General features: G+C 46.0%; 1 protein-coding gene across 1 annotated transcript in view; it reads left to right on the top strand.

Annotated features, from left to right (window-relative positions):
* LOC309526254 (uncharacterized protein) overlaps positions 1–17,330 on the top strand; it is a gene marked incomplete at its 3' end in the record, with an annotated part of 151,122 nt that overhangs the window by 81,023 nt on the left and 52,769 nt on the right. The window contains exons 3-4 of the mRNA XM_082212166.1: positions 179–1,102; positions 2,935–2,997. Coding sequence (XP_082068292.1) covers positions 179–1,102; positions 2,935–2,997 — 987 coding nt within the window. The remainder of the gene's footprint in view (positions 1–178; positions 1,103–2,934; positions 2,998–17,330) is intronic.

The following is a 17,330-nucleotide window of genomic DNA, read 5'->3' on the forward strand; positions in this document are numbered from 1 at the left end:
GCTTCATTAATGCTTAATTAAAGGTTAGGAAAGGCTGATGATGCATTACCATTATTTAACATTATTTCATCTGTCTTTCCGAAAAATTTCATATGGAGGACAGGAAAGAATGTACGAGATGTCAAAATAAGAGCAGGTGCTAATTGATGTGTGTAATATTCCTTTGTTCTCTTCCTAGGTTTCCTTTCCCCCCGCTCCTCCCTGTTGAAAGAAGACAATGGAGAAGGCAGTCAAAATTCTGGAGGGCCATGTCCAATGGGAATAACAAAGAAACCATATAAATTCATGGAATGTGAAAAGAGAGAGGAGAAACAATTTGAAAGTATGGAGTGTGGAAGGAGTTTCACTGACAGTGGAACACTTGGAAAACATCAATGGATTCACACAGGGGAGAAACCATTTAAATGCATGGAGTGTGGAAAGAGCTTCAGTCAGAGTGGAAACCTTAGAATTCATCAACGGAGTCACACGGGGGAGAAATCATTTAAATGCATGGAGTGTGGAAAGAGCTTCAGTCAGAGTGGAGACCTTAGAATTCATCAACGGACTCACACGGGGGAGAAACCATTTGAATGCATGGAATGTGGAAAGAGTTTCACTCAGAATGGATACCTTAGAATTCATCAACGGACTCACACGGGGGAGAAACCATTTAAATGCATGGAGTGTGGAAAGAGCTTCACTGAGCGTGGAAAACTTAGAATTCATCAACGGAGTCACACGGGGGAGAAACCATTTGAATGCATGGAGTGTGGAAAGAGCTTCAGTCAGAGTGGACATCTTAGAATTCATCAACGGAGTCACACGGGGGAGAAACCATTTGAATGCATGGAGTGTGGAAAGAGCTTCAGTCAGAGTGGACACCTTAGAATTCATCAACGGAGTCACACGGGGGAGAAACCATTTGAATGCATGGAGTGTGGAAAGAGCTTCACTGAGAGTGGAAAACTTAGAATTCATCAACGGAGTCACACGGGGGAGAAACCATTTGAATGCATGGAGTGTGGAAAGAGCTTCAGTCGGAGTGGAGACCTTAGAATTCATCAACGGAGTCACACGGGGGAGAAATCATTTAAATGCAGGGAGTGTGGAAAGAGCTTCAGTCAGAGTGGAAACCTTAGAATTCATCAACGGAGTCACACAGGGGAGAAATCATTTAAATGCATGGAGTGTGGAAAGAGCTTCAGTCAGAGTGGAAACCTTAGAATTCATCAGCGGACTCACACGGGGGAGAAACCATTTGAATGCATGGAATGTGGAAAGAGTTTCACTCAGAGTAGATCCCTTACAATTCATCAACGGACTCACACGGGGGAGAAACCATTTAAATGCATGGAGTGTGGAAAGAGCTTCACTGAGCGTGGAAAACTTAGAATTCATCAACGGACTCACACGGGGGAGAAACCATTTAAATGCATGGAGTGTGGAAAGAGCTTCACTGAGCGTGGAACACTTAGAATTCATCAACGGAGTCACACGGGGGAGAAACCATTTGAATGCATGGAGTGTGGAAAGAGCTTCAGTCAGAGTGGACAGCTTAGAATTCATCAACGGAGTCACACAGGGGAGAAACCATTTGAATGCATGGAGTGTGGAAAGAGCTTCAGTCAGAGTGGACACCTTAGAATTCATCAACGGAGCCACACGGGGGAGAAACCATTTGAATGCATGGAGTGTGGAAAGAGCTTCACTGAGAGTGGAAAACTTAGAATTCATCAACGGAGTCACACGGGGGAGAAATCATTTAAATGCATGGAGTGTGGAAAGAGCTTCAGTCAGAGTGGAAACCTTAGAATTCATCAACGGAGTCACACAGGGGAGAAATCATTTAAATGCATGGAGTGTGGAAAGAGCTTCAGTCAGAGTGGAGACCTTAGAATTCATCAACGGACTCACACGGGGGAGAAACCATTTGAATGCATGGAATGTGGAAAGAGTTTCACTCAGAGTGGATCCCTTACAATTCATCAACGGACTCACACGGGGGAGAAACCATTTAAATGCATGGAGTGTGGAAAGAGCTTCACTGAGCGTGGAAAACTTAGAATTCATCAACGGAGTCACACAGGGGAGAAACCATTTGAATGCATGGAGTGTGGAAAGAGCTTCAGTCAGAGTGGACACCTTAGAATTCATCAACGGAGTCACACGGGGGAGAAACCATTTGAATGCATGGAGTGTGGAAAGAGCTTCACTGAGAGTGGAAAACTTAGAATTCATCAACGGAGTCACACAGGGGAGAAATCATTTAAATGCATGGAGTGTGGAAAGAGCTTCAGTCAGAGTGGACACCTTAGAATTCATCAACGGAGTCACACAGGGGAGAAATCATTTAAATGCATGGAGTGTGGAAAGAGCTTCAGTCAGAGTGGAGACCTTAGAATTCATCAACGGACTCACACGGGGGAGAAACCATTTGAATGCATGGAATGTGGAAAGAGTTTCACTCAGAGTGGAGACCTTAGAATTCATCAACGGACTCACACGGGGGAGAAACCATTTGAATGCATGGAGTGTGGAAAGAGCTTCAGTCAGAGTGGACACCTTAGAATTCATCAACGGAGTCACACTGGGGAGAAACCATTTAAATGCATGGAGTGTGGGAAGAGCTTCAGTGAGAGTGGACACCTTAGAATTCATCAATGGAGTCACACAGGGGAGAAACCATTTAAATGCATGGAGTGTGGAAAGAGCTTCAGTCGGAGTGGAGACCTTAGAATTCATCAACGGAGTCACACAGGGGAGAAATCATTTAAATGCATGGAATGTGGAAAGAGCTTCAGTCAGAGTGGACACCTTAAAATTCATCAACGGAGTCACACAGGGGAGAAACCATTTGAATGCATGGAATGTGGAAAGAGTTTCACTCAGAGTGGACACCTTAGAATTCATCAACGGAGTCACACTGGGGACAAACCATTTGAATGCATGGAGTGTGGAAAGAGCTTCAGTCAGAGTGGGAGTGGAGACACTTAGAATTCATCAACGCACTCACAGGTGAGAAACCATTTAAATGCATGGAGTGTGGAAAGAGCTTCACTGAGAGTGGAACGCTTAGAAAGCATCAACGGACTCACACAGGGGAGAAACCATTTAAATGCATGGAGTTTGGAAAGAGCTTCAATAGAAGTGGACACCTTAGCAAACACCATTGAACTCACAGAGCGAAAACCACTTACTTATATGGAGTGTAGATAGCTCTTCAATCCTGATGTTCTTACAAAACATCAATGGACTCACAAGGAGGAGAAGCTTTAAGAGTTGAAACCCAACAATCTACCAACAAACTGAAAAAGCAGAAATGATTTGAATGGAAGGAGTGTGGGAAGTTCTTCTATTACCTTATATGTATATAATTTTATATGCAATTTGTTTTTATATGGAATTTATTTACAAATTGCTACATACTTTCCAGATACACATTTATTTCATACTTGACTTCCTCTCCATGGTTTCCCCATAGAATTTTTAAATTGCTGCATATTTCAGATATTTACACCTTACCTTTTCCACACTCTTCTCCAGCAAGTTTTGAACTGTTGTTTTCCATTCAGCTCCTACTTGTGTTTGTACATGTTTACAAAAATTCTTTAAATATTCAACAAAAGGTTTCTACTCCTCCTTAATGTCTGTCTTGATCTCTTATTTTCATAGTTAAATTTGCCAATTTGGCCTTTTCCATCACTTTTAACTGCCGCTCTCTTGATCAAGTGTAGCTATCTCTTGATTTTGCCATTTTTGTGCATAAAGTACTTTTGCTGCTGTCGTTCATCTGTCTTCATGGAACATTTAACCCAGTTATCCCTAAAAGAAATGGTTCCTTCAGGAGCATCACCCTAAGTAAAGTAATTTTCTCCCTAGTTATAATTCATCTGGTTGGCTGAAAGCCACAAAGATGTTTTCTTTTCCAACAAATCCTTATACATTTCCCAAGCTCTTTATAAATTCTTCCTAATTACATAATTAATTAAAAAAAAAGTATTTGGTATTTTGCCTTCTTTTGAGATACCTTTCTGCAGTGTTCTGTCTTAGTCCAGTGATACTACTCCATTAAAATCGCCCATAATAATTATATTTCCAACATAAACCTCAGACATACTTTCATCCAATAGTTGGAAGAAATCTTTCTTTTTCCTCATTAGGTGCGTCAGCTCCTACCAATAATATTTTTTTCTCCTTCACCATCACTTTCACTGCAATAATTCTTCACCTCTAAAGATCTGTTTAGAGTCCAGTTTGGAATTCATATATAGTACCACCCCTCTTTTCTTTGTTTTATATGAATTCCTGTCCTAGTCCTTTATTTACCAATAATCATTTTTGTTGTTGTTTCCTTGTGAAAATATGTGTAATTTTATTTCATTTGGTTTTGTTGTTCAAACCATTCACATTCAATGAAAACAATTTTAAATCCATCATTGAATCCTTTAAACAGTTTTAAGTCCCCTTTCCCCTTATCAGCTATCTCCCTCCTCCAGCTCTTCTACTGATGAGTGAGTGGGGCTGAGAGACTTCAGAGAAGGGTGACTGGCCCAAGGTCACCCAGCAGCTGCAGGTGGAGGAGCGGAGACGCGAACCCGGTTCCCCAGATTACGAGACTCCCGCGCTTAACCACTACACCACACTGGCTCTCTGATGCATCCATCTGCCAGCTCTTTTTTAAAATATATTTCCTCTAGAATGCCTCTGTTTTTATTGGCCCTTGCCATCTTTGTTTCTTCCCTATGTACATAAAAAAATTCCCTTCCAGGAATTCTCAACTAAAGGGAATTGAATTCTTCTTGAGCGCATCAGCCAGAAACTTATAGCTGGTTCTTTTCTTCAGCAATTTTGAGCATTGTAATCAGTTTTTCTGGTAGTGTGTTTGGAGTTCTTGATCTTGAGTTTCATAAAATCAATCAAACTCCTGGTAGTTTATTTGCTTTTGCATAAGCTGATTTCACTCTGAAAGCAAGAATCTCCATCAAGTCATTTTTTTCTTTCTTTCTCCTCTTGTTTCTCCTGCTCTACTTTGGTTGAGGGTGTCTTCCTCGTCTGGCCCATAGTCAAGTTCTTGTTAACACCCAACATTTTTATAGCTTTCCACTTTAGGCAGGGTGCTCCGATGTTCCAGTAACCCCAGAGCCTTATGGGGGGGCTATACCCACACTCTCTCTCCCACCCCCATGGCACCTGTAGTAAAGTTAGTACTTTGGTCAAGCGGAGAGTGAGGCCTTGTGGGAAACCAGCAAGAATTATGGGAACTAGGTCCTGTTGCTTTAACCCGTAGACCCGTTGGCTCCAAGGGCGTGAAAGGTTTACTATGGGAGAGGAATTCTCTGGATAATGTGAAGGGTTGACACCTGTGAGGGAAGTTATGTATATCCAGCCAGTGATGTTATCTCCCTGTTAATTGCCCAAAGGAGGTGCATCTGCATAAGCTCCAAGAAAGGGAGGAAACATCTTTGATGTAGGCTCTGGAGCCTTAATTGGCCCAGCTGTCAGAAGTTAAAATTATTAGCCCACAAGCTGGTTATTGGAGAATTCAAATGTAACCAAGAGTGGTGATTGGGCCTGGGGGATCTGATTCCATGTGCAAATTAGGGACAAAAGATCTTGAGAATGGCTGGGAAGGTGTGCTCTGCAATCCGCAAAATCGCCCTGCTGCTGATGTTCCACCTAAGCAGCCGTTCTTTTGTGATGAAGATTTTCTAAGACCTCTGAATGCGGATCTCTGAAGGACTCTGAACTATCCTATCTTTGCCTTAGAGTGTAGAAGTGAGTATTAGCTAGCTATATTTTGCAACGTTTTTATTTTCTCTTTACTTGTAATCTACCAAAAGATGTGCCTGCTTTTTAGCATGTTCTTTATGTTTTAAAATAAATTTTAAGCAAGAAACTTTCTCTTGTCTTGTGTGTGCCTATCCGGGGAAATAGCTAAATCCAATGCCTAGCTTCTTGGTTGCGCCTTACTAAAGAATTTCTGCCTGCAAGCTTGTGGAAGCAACTTGTAGTTTGGAGTTAACCAGTAACAAAGAAGCACGGCCGTCTCCCTTGAGCTGTGGCTTAAGGTAACCCTGGGACAAGGGAGTGGTGGCAGCCTTACCAGTTCTGTTTCGTCCTGTTTCTGAAAAGGTAAAAGGGTCTGCCAGTGATACGGAAGGGGGGGCATGTCTTCTTTACCTTCTTCGCTACAATATATCCATTTATTCCCAATTGTCAATGTCAAAAGAGACTAAAATCTATAAAATTCATAGAAACTCAACGTGCCAATTTGCTCAATTTCTCTAGGACCCCATGACACCTCCCCTGTCCTCCATCATCCCTCAAGCAAGGTGTCAAGACCCTAATCCTGTCAAATCACTCTGCCAAATCTTTCCTCCGGGCAATGCCAGTACATGGATCATTGTCTTCTCATCACTGTTACTCAGGATGTGCTTATCTGCGCATATCTCCAGCTCTGCATATCCCCCCTCCCTCCTCCATATGTTAATCCATGTAACCCAACCTCTTCTTAATGTATTCATGATGTAACCTGTGTAACCCAACCTCCTCTTAATGTATTCATGATGTAACTGGGATGTATTTTGCACTGTATTCTGGGACATAGAGGGAAGTTTCAAAAGTTCATGTCACCCCTTTCTCGCTGTTCAATCTCGCCTTGAACCTGTTGCGCAATAAACTTGGATCTTCTGCAGCTTGCTCCTGTCTCTGGCTGAGCTCATTTTCCTCCGCAGGGACCCGCGGACTTAGTCCGACGAGCTGGGTGGCAGAGCAGCCTCGCACCCAGATTTTGCCGTAACATCCAGCCTTGCTCCAGAAACCTGGTCTGGCCGAAGAGCAAAGACAGGTGAGGGAGGGGCTAATGGTTGGGGACCAGTTTACCACAGGACCTGATCTGCTGCGGAGGGTGCATGGCAGGCGACTGAACTCTGATGCGACAACCTGGAAGTCCCAGAGCGGTGCATCAGTTAGAATGGGATGCTTAAGAAACCTCTACAGATTCTCAAAGGGGAGAAGAAAACATTTAGATGTATGGAGTGTTTGACGTATTTCTCTCAGAGTTCACTTTCCTTCCCATCAATGAACTCAGATAATGGGAAAGCAGTCTTAAATGCATGGAGTGCATGTGAAGTTCTGGTATTTGTATAACAAATACAAATACAAAGTTGTATAGACAGGTCTTTAAAGAAATGAAGGTCATGTCTCACAAGTATAATAGCAGATATAATATAATGTTAGATAGGGAGGGGAAGAATCTGGAGTGCTGGGGTGAGTGATGATGGGCTGAGAGCCAGCTGATTTTGGGGCCTTGGTGGAGAGAGTTGGAAATGTTGGTGTTAGGAGTTGTGGTGGTAGTTTGGGAGCAGGGTTGGTGGGATTAGCATTATAGGAACAGCAGCATAACTCCCATTGATGGAACAACAAAGACACAAAAAGACGAAAAGCATCTTGTACATTTTGATGCTATGGCCTGTTGGCTACACAAATAAAGTCTATTCATTCATTCATCTTATACATAGACTGAAAGGGCTTAAGCTCAGTGAGAAAGAGGAGGATTGGTTTGAGAAGACACTGAATTATTTGGGTAGGTTTGAACAATTTGGGGCAATTAAAATGTTTAAAGTTAAATAAACCTTGTGGAGGGAGGAGCGTTAAGGTACAGTGGTGCCCCGCAAGATGAATGCCTCGCAAGACGGAAGACTCGCTAGACGAATTTCCTATGGGCTTGCTTTGCAAGACGAAAATGTATTGCGAGTTCCTGCGGGGGTTTTTCCCTCCCCCCTTTTTCTAAGCCACTAAGCCGCTTATCCGCTAAGCCACTAAAAGCCGCTAAAAGCTGCTAAGTCGCTAATAGTGCTAATCCGCAAAGCCGTCAATGGGCTTGCTTCGCAAGACGAAAAAACCGCAAGACGAAGAGACTCGCGGAACAGATTCTTTTCGTCTTGCGAGGCACCACTGTATATAGAATTGTACATATGTTATTATTGAATATTATTGAATATATTATTGAATATTGTATAGGTAAAGGTAAAGGTACCCCTGCCCGTACGGGCCAGTCTTGACAGACTCTGGGGTTGTGCGCCCATCTCACTTAAGAGGCCAGGGGCCAGCGCTGTCCGGAGACACTTCTGGGTCACGTGGCCAGCGTGACATCGCTGCTCTGGCGAGCCAGAGCCACACATGGAAACGCCGTTTACCTTCCCGCTAGTAAGCGGTCCCTATTTATCTACTTGCACTCGAAGGTGCTTTCGAACTGCTAGGTTGGCAGGCGCTGGGACCGAGCAACGGGAGCGCACCCCGCTGCGGGGATTCGAACCGCCGACCTTTCAATCGGCAAGCCCTAGGCGCTGAGGCTTTTACCCACAGCGCCACCCGCGTCCCGAATATTGTATACCCAATGTATTTTTTATTAATCTTGGCAGCCACTTTATCTTGGCAGCCACTGATGTAGCGACTTGCTTCGTATTTAGCTATTCCATCTCTTTCCATTTGCCAGAGGGGTTTATATCTTGGAACTTTCTGTGTGGAATATATTTTAAGGTTGGTGTTTCCCTTCCTGTTGTAATCTATTATTTCCTGTATTCCCCACCCCAACCCCACTCCGAGAACTTGATTCTTGCTGTGCCATCGACTCTCCCATCTTTCATTGGCATTTTGCCTTTTCCCAGTAGTGATGTATGGAAGTGAGAGGTGGACTGTAAAGAAGGTTGATTGCTGAAGAATTGATGCTTTTGAATTATGGTGCTGGAGGAAACTCCAGCACCATAATTGGACAATGTTCTCGAAGCTACCAGCATGAGTTTGACTAAACTGCGGGAGGCAGTGGAAGACGGGAGTGCCTGGCGTGCTCTGGTCCAGGGGGTCACGAAGAGGTGGACACGACTAAACGACTAAACCACAACAACAAGGGCTGACTTCCAGCTTTCCATTACTAATTACCATCCATTAATAATTATTTTCCATTAGGAATTATTTTTCTTGAGTGAAGGATTGCCACAACATAAAACAATGTAGTACATGTATAGAGAAAGAACAAAGGCTGTTAGGATTTCAGGCTCCCCAATGCTGATTTTATGTTTGATATATTTCACATGCCTGTCTGAGTGGAGTGTGAGAAAGGAAGACTGTCTTATCTCCCTTCCGGTGTGAGACTGTGAAACTACTTTCACTTTTATGTCGTTCTGTTTTGTTGTTGGAGCTGATGAGAATGGATGCCATTATGCATATGTATGTAAATGTTATGTAAATAAATAGTAGTTTAGAACTACGATGCTTCTTTCTTCTGCTGTGTTAAGCCAGAAGGCTAGTGTGCACAAATCAAGATGGTTTATGTCGCTGGAGAAGGGGATGCCTTTTCCAGAGCTATGCTCACCGGAGGACGCTCGGAGGGAGATCCGGAAGGGGGGCTGCAGGTAGGCCAGAGCGTTTTCCAACAAAGGCTTCCCTTCACTCACCTTCCAATCCGGCCAGACAGGAAGGACTGGCCTCCTAGCTGCGAATCTTGCATGAAGGGGGAAGGTGGCAGAGCAGAGAGTGGGCAGTGCCAGAGAGACCTCAATGCAATGGGGAGGTGGCCTAAGTGTGTGTTAAATGCTTCACTGGAAGCTCCTATCACATTATCCCCAAGATAACACACCTAGGGGAGAAATCCTGTGGATGTCTATAGTGTGCAGGTCCCAGACTTAAGGGTCAACTTTCTACAAATCCACAAGCTGCCTGGAGGCAGGAGCCACCTCTGAGCATTGAGGCAGCCAAGAGGAAGCTTCCTTTGAAGGTCATAGGGGCATGTGGACCTGGCGTGGCCAGTTTTCAGGGCTCTTTCCAGGAATGGCTGAACCCATCCTTCACAAGTGAGGCCCGGTGTGCTCTCAAAGGGGTGGGGGAGGGAGGGAGAGGCCCAAAGTCTCTGCCTCCTCCACACCCCCTGGGGTTTAGCCTGTATCTGGACTGCACCACTTCAGCCTGCAAGGAAGACCCTCTTTCCTGGGACACATCACATTGATTCCACCACTTGGGGAAGCAGACCAAGTCAGGGGGGAGGAGATGTCCAGCCAGGACCCTCCTCCCTTGGGAGAAGGAGGGCACTGGGGAGCAGTCCATCCTGCCAGCTGCCTCCCCTGCAGTCTGAGGCGGGACAGATCCTGCCCAGCCATAGATCCACCACTCGGGAGGAGTGCAACTTGCGCTATTGATGCTCCCCTGAGATTTCCGGTAACAGGAAGAGCAGCTCCGCTGGGTCACCTCCTTGCATAACAGAATGAGTAACAAAATGAACTTCAACAGGGACAAATGTCAGGTCCTGCACTTAGGCAGGAAGACCCACCTGCACAAATAGAGGATGGGGGACACCTGGCTGACTAGCAGTACATGTGAGAAGGATCCAGGGGTCTTGGTGGACCACTAGCTTAACCTGAGTCCGCAGGGTGATGCAGCAACAAAGAAAGATTATTCTAGGCTGTAGGGTAGGACTCGAACCCATGGCCTCAAGCTGCAAGAAAGGCAATTCTGACTAAACCTTTGCCAGCAAGAGCTTTTTGGCAGGGGAAGAGACTCCCATGAGAGGGGGTGATGCTCTGGCTCTGTCTTCAAAGGGGGAGAGGAAGGGGGGAGCCCTGGATCTGGAGAGGAGGGGCGGCGGAAGAGCTCTTTGCTACGAATGGGGAAAACCTTTGCATTTCAATCTTGCCTTTGAACCAAAGCTGTCCTGCGAGCAGCTCACACAAAATCGGCGGATATATATAAAAAAATCTACGAAAGCACATATATATATATATATATATATATATATATATATATATATATGCAGGTTTTGGTGTCTTCGGGTGTCTTCCCGTGTAAGAGTCGGGGTGTCTGTGCGACGTTTCGACGAGGTCTCACTCGTCATCTTCAGGCTGGTGCTTTCGGCTTCTTGTTACTGGAACAGAGCAGAATCTGGTGTTTGAGTTCCTATAAATACTGTTGAGGGGTGTGGTGTATAGCCTCCAACGTTCTGGGCAGAGAGGAAGTTCCTAGATTAGTGTGCCTTTTCTTCTTTTGTTCCTTAATTACTTGAGGGATATCTTGGGTGATTTCATGAGTGATATTCTGAATATCACTGGGTGGGTCATTAAGTGTAGATTAGTTGCTAAAGCTTTCGTGTCTTGACCTCTTGAGCTTGTGAAGAGTTTTTCTGAGAAGATGGCTGTGCTGCATTTAGTTGTGCTCTGGCTTGGCTTCGTGTATAGGGGCGAGCTATGGTTTTGTGCCTTGTGCCAGCCAGATCTGTGTAGGGATTGCAGGGGGGTGCAGCATCCGGAGGTGCCACTATAGTTTGGCTACTGGATGGAGTCTGTAATATGTCTGTGGAGAGGGTCTGGGTTTGGGTCTGGTGTGGTTGATTGGTGACGGCGTTCTGTGTGCCTCTGGTTCTGGTGTCGGTTTTTGTGGGGAGGGCTAATTTCCAGATGTCTGGCAGGCGGGACGTGTCGTCACGCTTGTTCATGTTGTGAGGGTGTTTCTCTATCTCGATGGCTTCCATGATTATTCTCTTGTGGTGATGTTCCATGTTAAAGAGCAATTTGGAATATATAATGGCAAGGGAGAGCAGCATTTAGGGTGGTCGTAAGTTACTGCTCTGAGTCCCCAAAGGGCACAGCAACTCCGGTCTACTTTGCGGGGCTGTTGTAACGGGGACCCCCTGCGCCCCGGCCCTGCCTCCCCCCCCCGTCGGGAAATGGGGGTGAGACTGACCGGACCCCCCCGGCAAGGGATTAAAAGGGGGGGGATATCACCTTCCTGCCCCGGAGGACTTTTTCCCAGTGGGGGGGGTCTCCTTCCCTGCCGCCTCTGGGGATCGAACTCGGGACTTTCTCAGTGTTACGGAAAAATCTGGGTGCAGGGTTACACCCAGCTCATCGGACTAAGTCCGTGGGTCCCTGCGGAAGAAAAATGAGCTCAGCCGGACGCAGGAGCAAACTGCAGAAGATCCAAGTTTATTGCGCAACAGGTTCAAGGCGAGATTGAACAGAGAGAAAGGGGTGACATGAACTTTTGAAATTTCCCTCCATATCCCAGAATACAGTGCAAAATACATCCCAGTTACATCATGAATACATTAAGAGGTTGGGTTACACAGATTAACATATGGAGGAGGGAGGGGTGAATATGCAGAGAGCTGGATGGAGGAGGGAGGGGGGAATATGCAGAGAGCTGGAGATATGCGCAGATAAGCACATCCTGAGAAGACAATGGTCCATGTTTGCATAGTCTGTCACCTGGCATCGCCTGGAGGAAGGGCTTGGCAGATGGAAATAAATGGATATATTGTAGCGAAGAACAAGGTGAAGAAGACATGCCCCCCCTTCCGTATCAGTCCCCCATTCGGAGATAGATTTGCATTAAAGTTCTGTAAGAACTTGCAAATCTTTTCTCCGCACCCTAAATCTCGGTGAATGGGATGTGTGGCTTTATGCAAACCTGAAAGGGACTTGCAAGCCATGCCTCTTACGGTCATTTGCAAGTATAGCAGTGCAGGTAGCTGCATATAGGGTATTATATAAAGAACACCTCTTGTATTTTGTTGCTAAATTACTTGTGGCATTCTAACACTTTGGGAGAGACCATTTACTCAATAGTGTTCTATGCTTTACACCTAGCAGGAAGGTCCACTAATGACTGAAAAATGCAGTTGGTGTTTTGTCCTTCGCCATTTTTGTGTATTTCTCAGGTGTCAAGCTAGCTCTTCTGTGGTCTCACACTGACATAGTGCTACAGCAACACATCCTGTCTGTTGAATCCCCTCGGGGCTTTCATTTAACCATGTCGCCTGGCATTCACCATAGCTGGCACAGGTTTGGACCTCTCGTGAGGGAGAGGTCTTCGCCTTGGCCTTTAGCTATGGGATTTTATTATAGGCTGTGGTCTGGCACTCATGGGAAGTTGCTCACTTGCACTTAAAGGACCAAAAAGCTAATTGCAGCCTGGATACACTTGCCCAATTCAAACTGAGTCCAATTTGAATTTATCTTGCCCCAGGGTTCTCAACTCTTCAAACCAATCTGTTAAAAGAAAACCATTCTTAACAAGGGCAGTTGTCCAAATAAGTCAATTTAAGTCTATAAGGGATCCTTCCTGCTAAACCAAAGCATATCCACCTTCATGTTTCTTAGAATCTTCTCCTTGGTAAAGCAAGTTTTAGCACAATTTTTAAAATGGGTAGGGAAGGTTGGCATAGTGCCAGGTGGGGCAATGAAATGTGGTTATCTAAACATTGGACTACACAATAGTGTGAGCTATTAGAAAGTATAAAATGCATGAGAATTCTCCATTGGTGTGTAAGCAATAAGGCATTAAACATAAAAACAGATACACACAAAAAACCCCCCCCCTTTGTGGAAATAACACACTGTCAGACACATTTCAACATTCTTACATAATAACACATAATACAAAACAAACTAATTAAATATCAGTTGCGTATCTTGACACAATTGTGACCTTTTACGTATGTATCTTTTGAATCCTGGTACACAGAGGCTTGAGGTTCAAGTGGAAAAAAAAATGTCCTTGCAATTCAACTCCTCCCCCCTTTGTCAGCCCCACTCCCCCATCAGTCTATATCTGGTGTCTGTCGTTGCAGGTCTTGTGATGACTGAGTTGAGGGGTTGTTGCTGCTTTTCATCATTGCACATCTGTAGAAGTGATATCCTGTAAGGGGCAGGGTTTTTGGGGTGACTTAAAAACACAGTTAGACAAGGAAGGGGCAAAAGGCAAAAGGGATGTCCTTGAGTTTTCCGTGGGAAGCTGCAAATAATTACCGTATTTTTCGCACTATAGGACGCACTTTTCCCCCTCCAAAAATGAAGGGGAAATCTGTGTGCGTCCTATGGGGCGAATGCAGGCTTTCGCTGAAGCTTGGAGAGCGAGAGGGGTCAGTGCGCACTGACCCCTCTCACTCTCCAGGCTTCAGGAGAGCCCCACCGCCAGCCCCGCACGCTCGGGGGACAGCGGGAGAGGCGCAGCGCGCCATTCCCGCTGTCCCCCGACTTGTCTAGAAGGTTGGCGGGGGGAGAAGCCTGCTCCTTCCCGTCGCCAGCCCCACAAACTCAGGGGACAGCGGGAGAGGCGCAGCGCGTCCTTCCCGCTGTCCCCCGACTTGGTTAGAAGGCTGGCGGGGAGAGAAGCCTGCTCCTTCCCGTCGCCAGCCCCACAAACTCGGGGGACAGCGGCAGGGGCGCAGCGCGCCCTTCCCACTGTCCCCCGACTTGGTTAGAAGGCTGGCGGGGGGAGCCTGCTCCTCCCTGTCGCCAGCCCCGCAAACTCGGGAGACAGCGGCAGGGGCGCAGCGCGCCTTTGCCACTGTCCCCCGACTTGTCTAGAAGGCTGGCGGGGGGAGAAGCCTGCTCCTTCCCGTTGCCAGCCCTGCAAACTCGGGGGACAGCGGGAGAGGCGCAGCGCGCCATTCCCGCTGTCCCCCGACTTGGTTAGAAGGCTGGCGGGGGGAGAAGCCTGCTCCTTCCCGTCGCCAGCCCCACAAACTCGGGGGACAGCGGGAGAGGCGCAGCAAAATATAGGGTTCACAGCAAGATTTCGCAGCAAGATTTGTATTACCAAAGAGACATACACATACACATTTAAGTACAGATTTACAGCTGGGAAAGGAAACATCTATGCTCCTATCATGTACTAAGGGAGAGGAAAATAAAAGTACCCAACTCTATACAGAACCCTTTTAGCAGATCTTGAAGCTAGTTTGAGTGAGAGTTTACTTCCTTAGACTAAAGAATGAAAGTTCCTAGATAAATTATCTTTAAAGACTGAAGTGAACATTTTTCCCAAGATAGGGAGAGAATCTCTTATAAAGCATAGTTAAAACAGCCATAGATTTGATTTAAAAGGAATACAAAAGTGACAATTTTTCCTGAACTTGCAGAGGAATAGTAAGCCTAATATATGCCCCCCCTTGCAGTTTCCTTTAAAGGAAGCTTACTCGGGAGTAAATTTACCTGGCACAGAATAAGAAGGAGAAGGAAAAAAAACTGAAAGAGACAGAATGAAACAAGGGGGGGCATTTTCTAAGAAAAGAGGCCAGGACGTCTTATAGAGACTGATATCAGGAGCCTTACAATAACTCTTCTGTCCAACCAAATCAAAGTTAAAACTGGACTCACATAATTTTCTTAGAAGGAACACCATACTTTCATAGGCATATGCTTAATGAAGTACATACACTGCATTTTAGCTTGAGAGAGCAGTTGGCTCAACTAGGCTTTTGCAGCAGAAACATTAGGTTATCAGCACCTTCCAAAATAAGACTGTAGACTCACAATCTCAAAAGTTGGGGCAAAGCAAGAGGTGGGGTAAACATTTGCACACTTCATTCTCATTTTCTCTTATTTAGGACTGCTAAGGTCCAGCATGGCTTCCTTAGATTTAAATTTTGAAGCAAGCTTGCAGTTTAAACTATGCACACTTAAGAAAGGCAGTCTGCCAGAGACAGAAGGAACAGACAACACACATAACAGACAACATGTAAACATACATATTCTCATATATGTATTAACAGACAACACACATAACAGACAACATGTAAACATATATATTCTCATCCTTTAGTTGGTTATTGCAAGGAGTTGGGCCACTACCTTTGGCTTCATTAAGTGAAAATAGTAGGAAGGTCCCACATGGTTTTATGAGCCTCCTTGCCTCTTCAAACACACCACCAGTTAATCAAACTGGTAGGGCTCACAACGCTTGGTTGACTGGGTACCCCTTTATAGATGCATGCGTTGCTGTTGTTGCTTTTTTTTGCTTTTTCCTTTTTTGGGGGGGTGTCTGGGATAGAGAAGGGGGAAAGAGAGGGGTTGATTAGGATTGGTATGTCTAGGGGTTTGGTATGCTTAGTACAGGGACGTATAGTAAAGAAGAGAAGAGAAGGGGCTTCTAGTTGCCTGGCAACTTCCTTAGTGGGTTTTAGAGAGCTCTAGCTATCCGGTTCCTTGCGTTCCCTTTCCTATTTCCTTATTTCCTTATTTCCTTATTTCCTTATTTCCTTATTTCCTTATTTCCTTATTTCCTATAACCTGGGGTCTCTTTCCACTCTGCAGGTCCTGCCCAATTCCTCATGGACTATCCTTCCTGGCAACCTCCTACCTATCGTCACATCTCAGGAAAAGGGGCCCTACTGGACGCCCGCGCCATTCGGTGCCAGATCAGGTGGTCCCTGGATAGAATTTCGAACTGAAAATCCCCCTTGCTTTTGGAAGCGGGCTCACGCACGATACACGTGTTACGTGGCACCGACCAGTGCGGCTGGGATTGGGATAGAAAGCCAGACCCCTTCCTGCCCCCTAGCAAGGACGCTCGGGAAGTTCGGAAAGAGAACTCCAACCCCTTGCTTTCAACTGGGATGCCCGTTGCGGAGAGTCGGCTATCTTTCAAGTCGGGTCTCTCCGTCTTACTTTCGGACTCTCAATTGGTGCGGCTGACTGGAGGGTTTGAGAGGAGAAAGAGATAGAGCTCAGAACCCCCCTTTCGGGTTGAGCAGCGGTCCACGGTCTCTCTCACTAACCGGACCAAGAGAAAGGCAAGAAGGAGCGATAAAGAGGAGGGCAGAGAATTCAGTTGCCAGGAGATTCCACCCCCTTCCAACCAGTGCACTGGATTTTCCTTTTTCCTTATACTCACGCGTCTTCTATGATGATCCCGGGATCGATGAATAAGCCGGCTGGATCCCTCTTTTGCTCCCCGGCTGAACTCCTAGGGCTTTCGATTACTGCCCGGAAGATGGCTGGGGGTCCAAAAGGATCTTCCCAGGCAAAATGGCCCGGAGCCGGCTGAAGATTTCGGGGGCCCCAGTCAGCAGCTCGGGAGAACCGCAAGCCCCACGTTGGGCAGCCAACTGTTACGGAAAAATCTGGGTGCGGGGTTACTCTGCCACCCAGCTCATCAGACTAAGTCCGTGGGTCCCTGCGGAAGAAAAATGAGCTCAGCCGGACGCAGGAGCAAACTGCAGAAGATCCAAGTTTATTGCGCAACAGGTTCAAGGCGAGATTGAACAGAGAGAAAGGGGTGACATGAACTTTTGAAATTTCCCTCCATATCCCAGAATACAGTGCAAAATACATCCCAGTTACATCATGAATACATTAAGGAGAGGTTGGGTTACACAGATTAACATATGGAGGAGGGAGGGTTGAATATGCAGAGAGCTGGATGGAGGAGGGAGGGGGGAATATGCAGAGAGCTGGATGGAGGAGGGAGGAGGGAATATGCAGAGAGCTGGAGATATGCGCAGATAAGCACATCCTGAGAAGACAATGGTCCATGTTTGCATAGTCTGTCACCTGGCATCGCCTGGAGGAAGGGCT

This window comes from Podarcis vaucheri (genome assembly GCF_965113315.1).
Source record: "Podarcis vaucheri genome assembly, chromosome: 2".
Classification (NCBI taxonomy): domain Eukaryota; kingdom Metazoa; phylum Chordata; class Lepidosauria; order Squamata; family Lacertidae; genus Podarcis; species Podarcis vaucheri.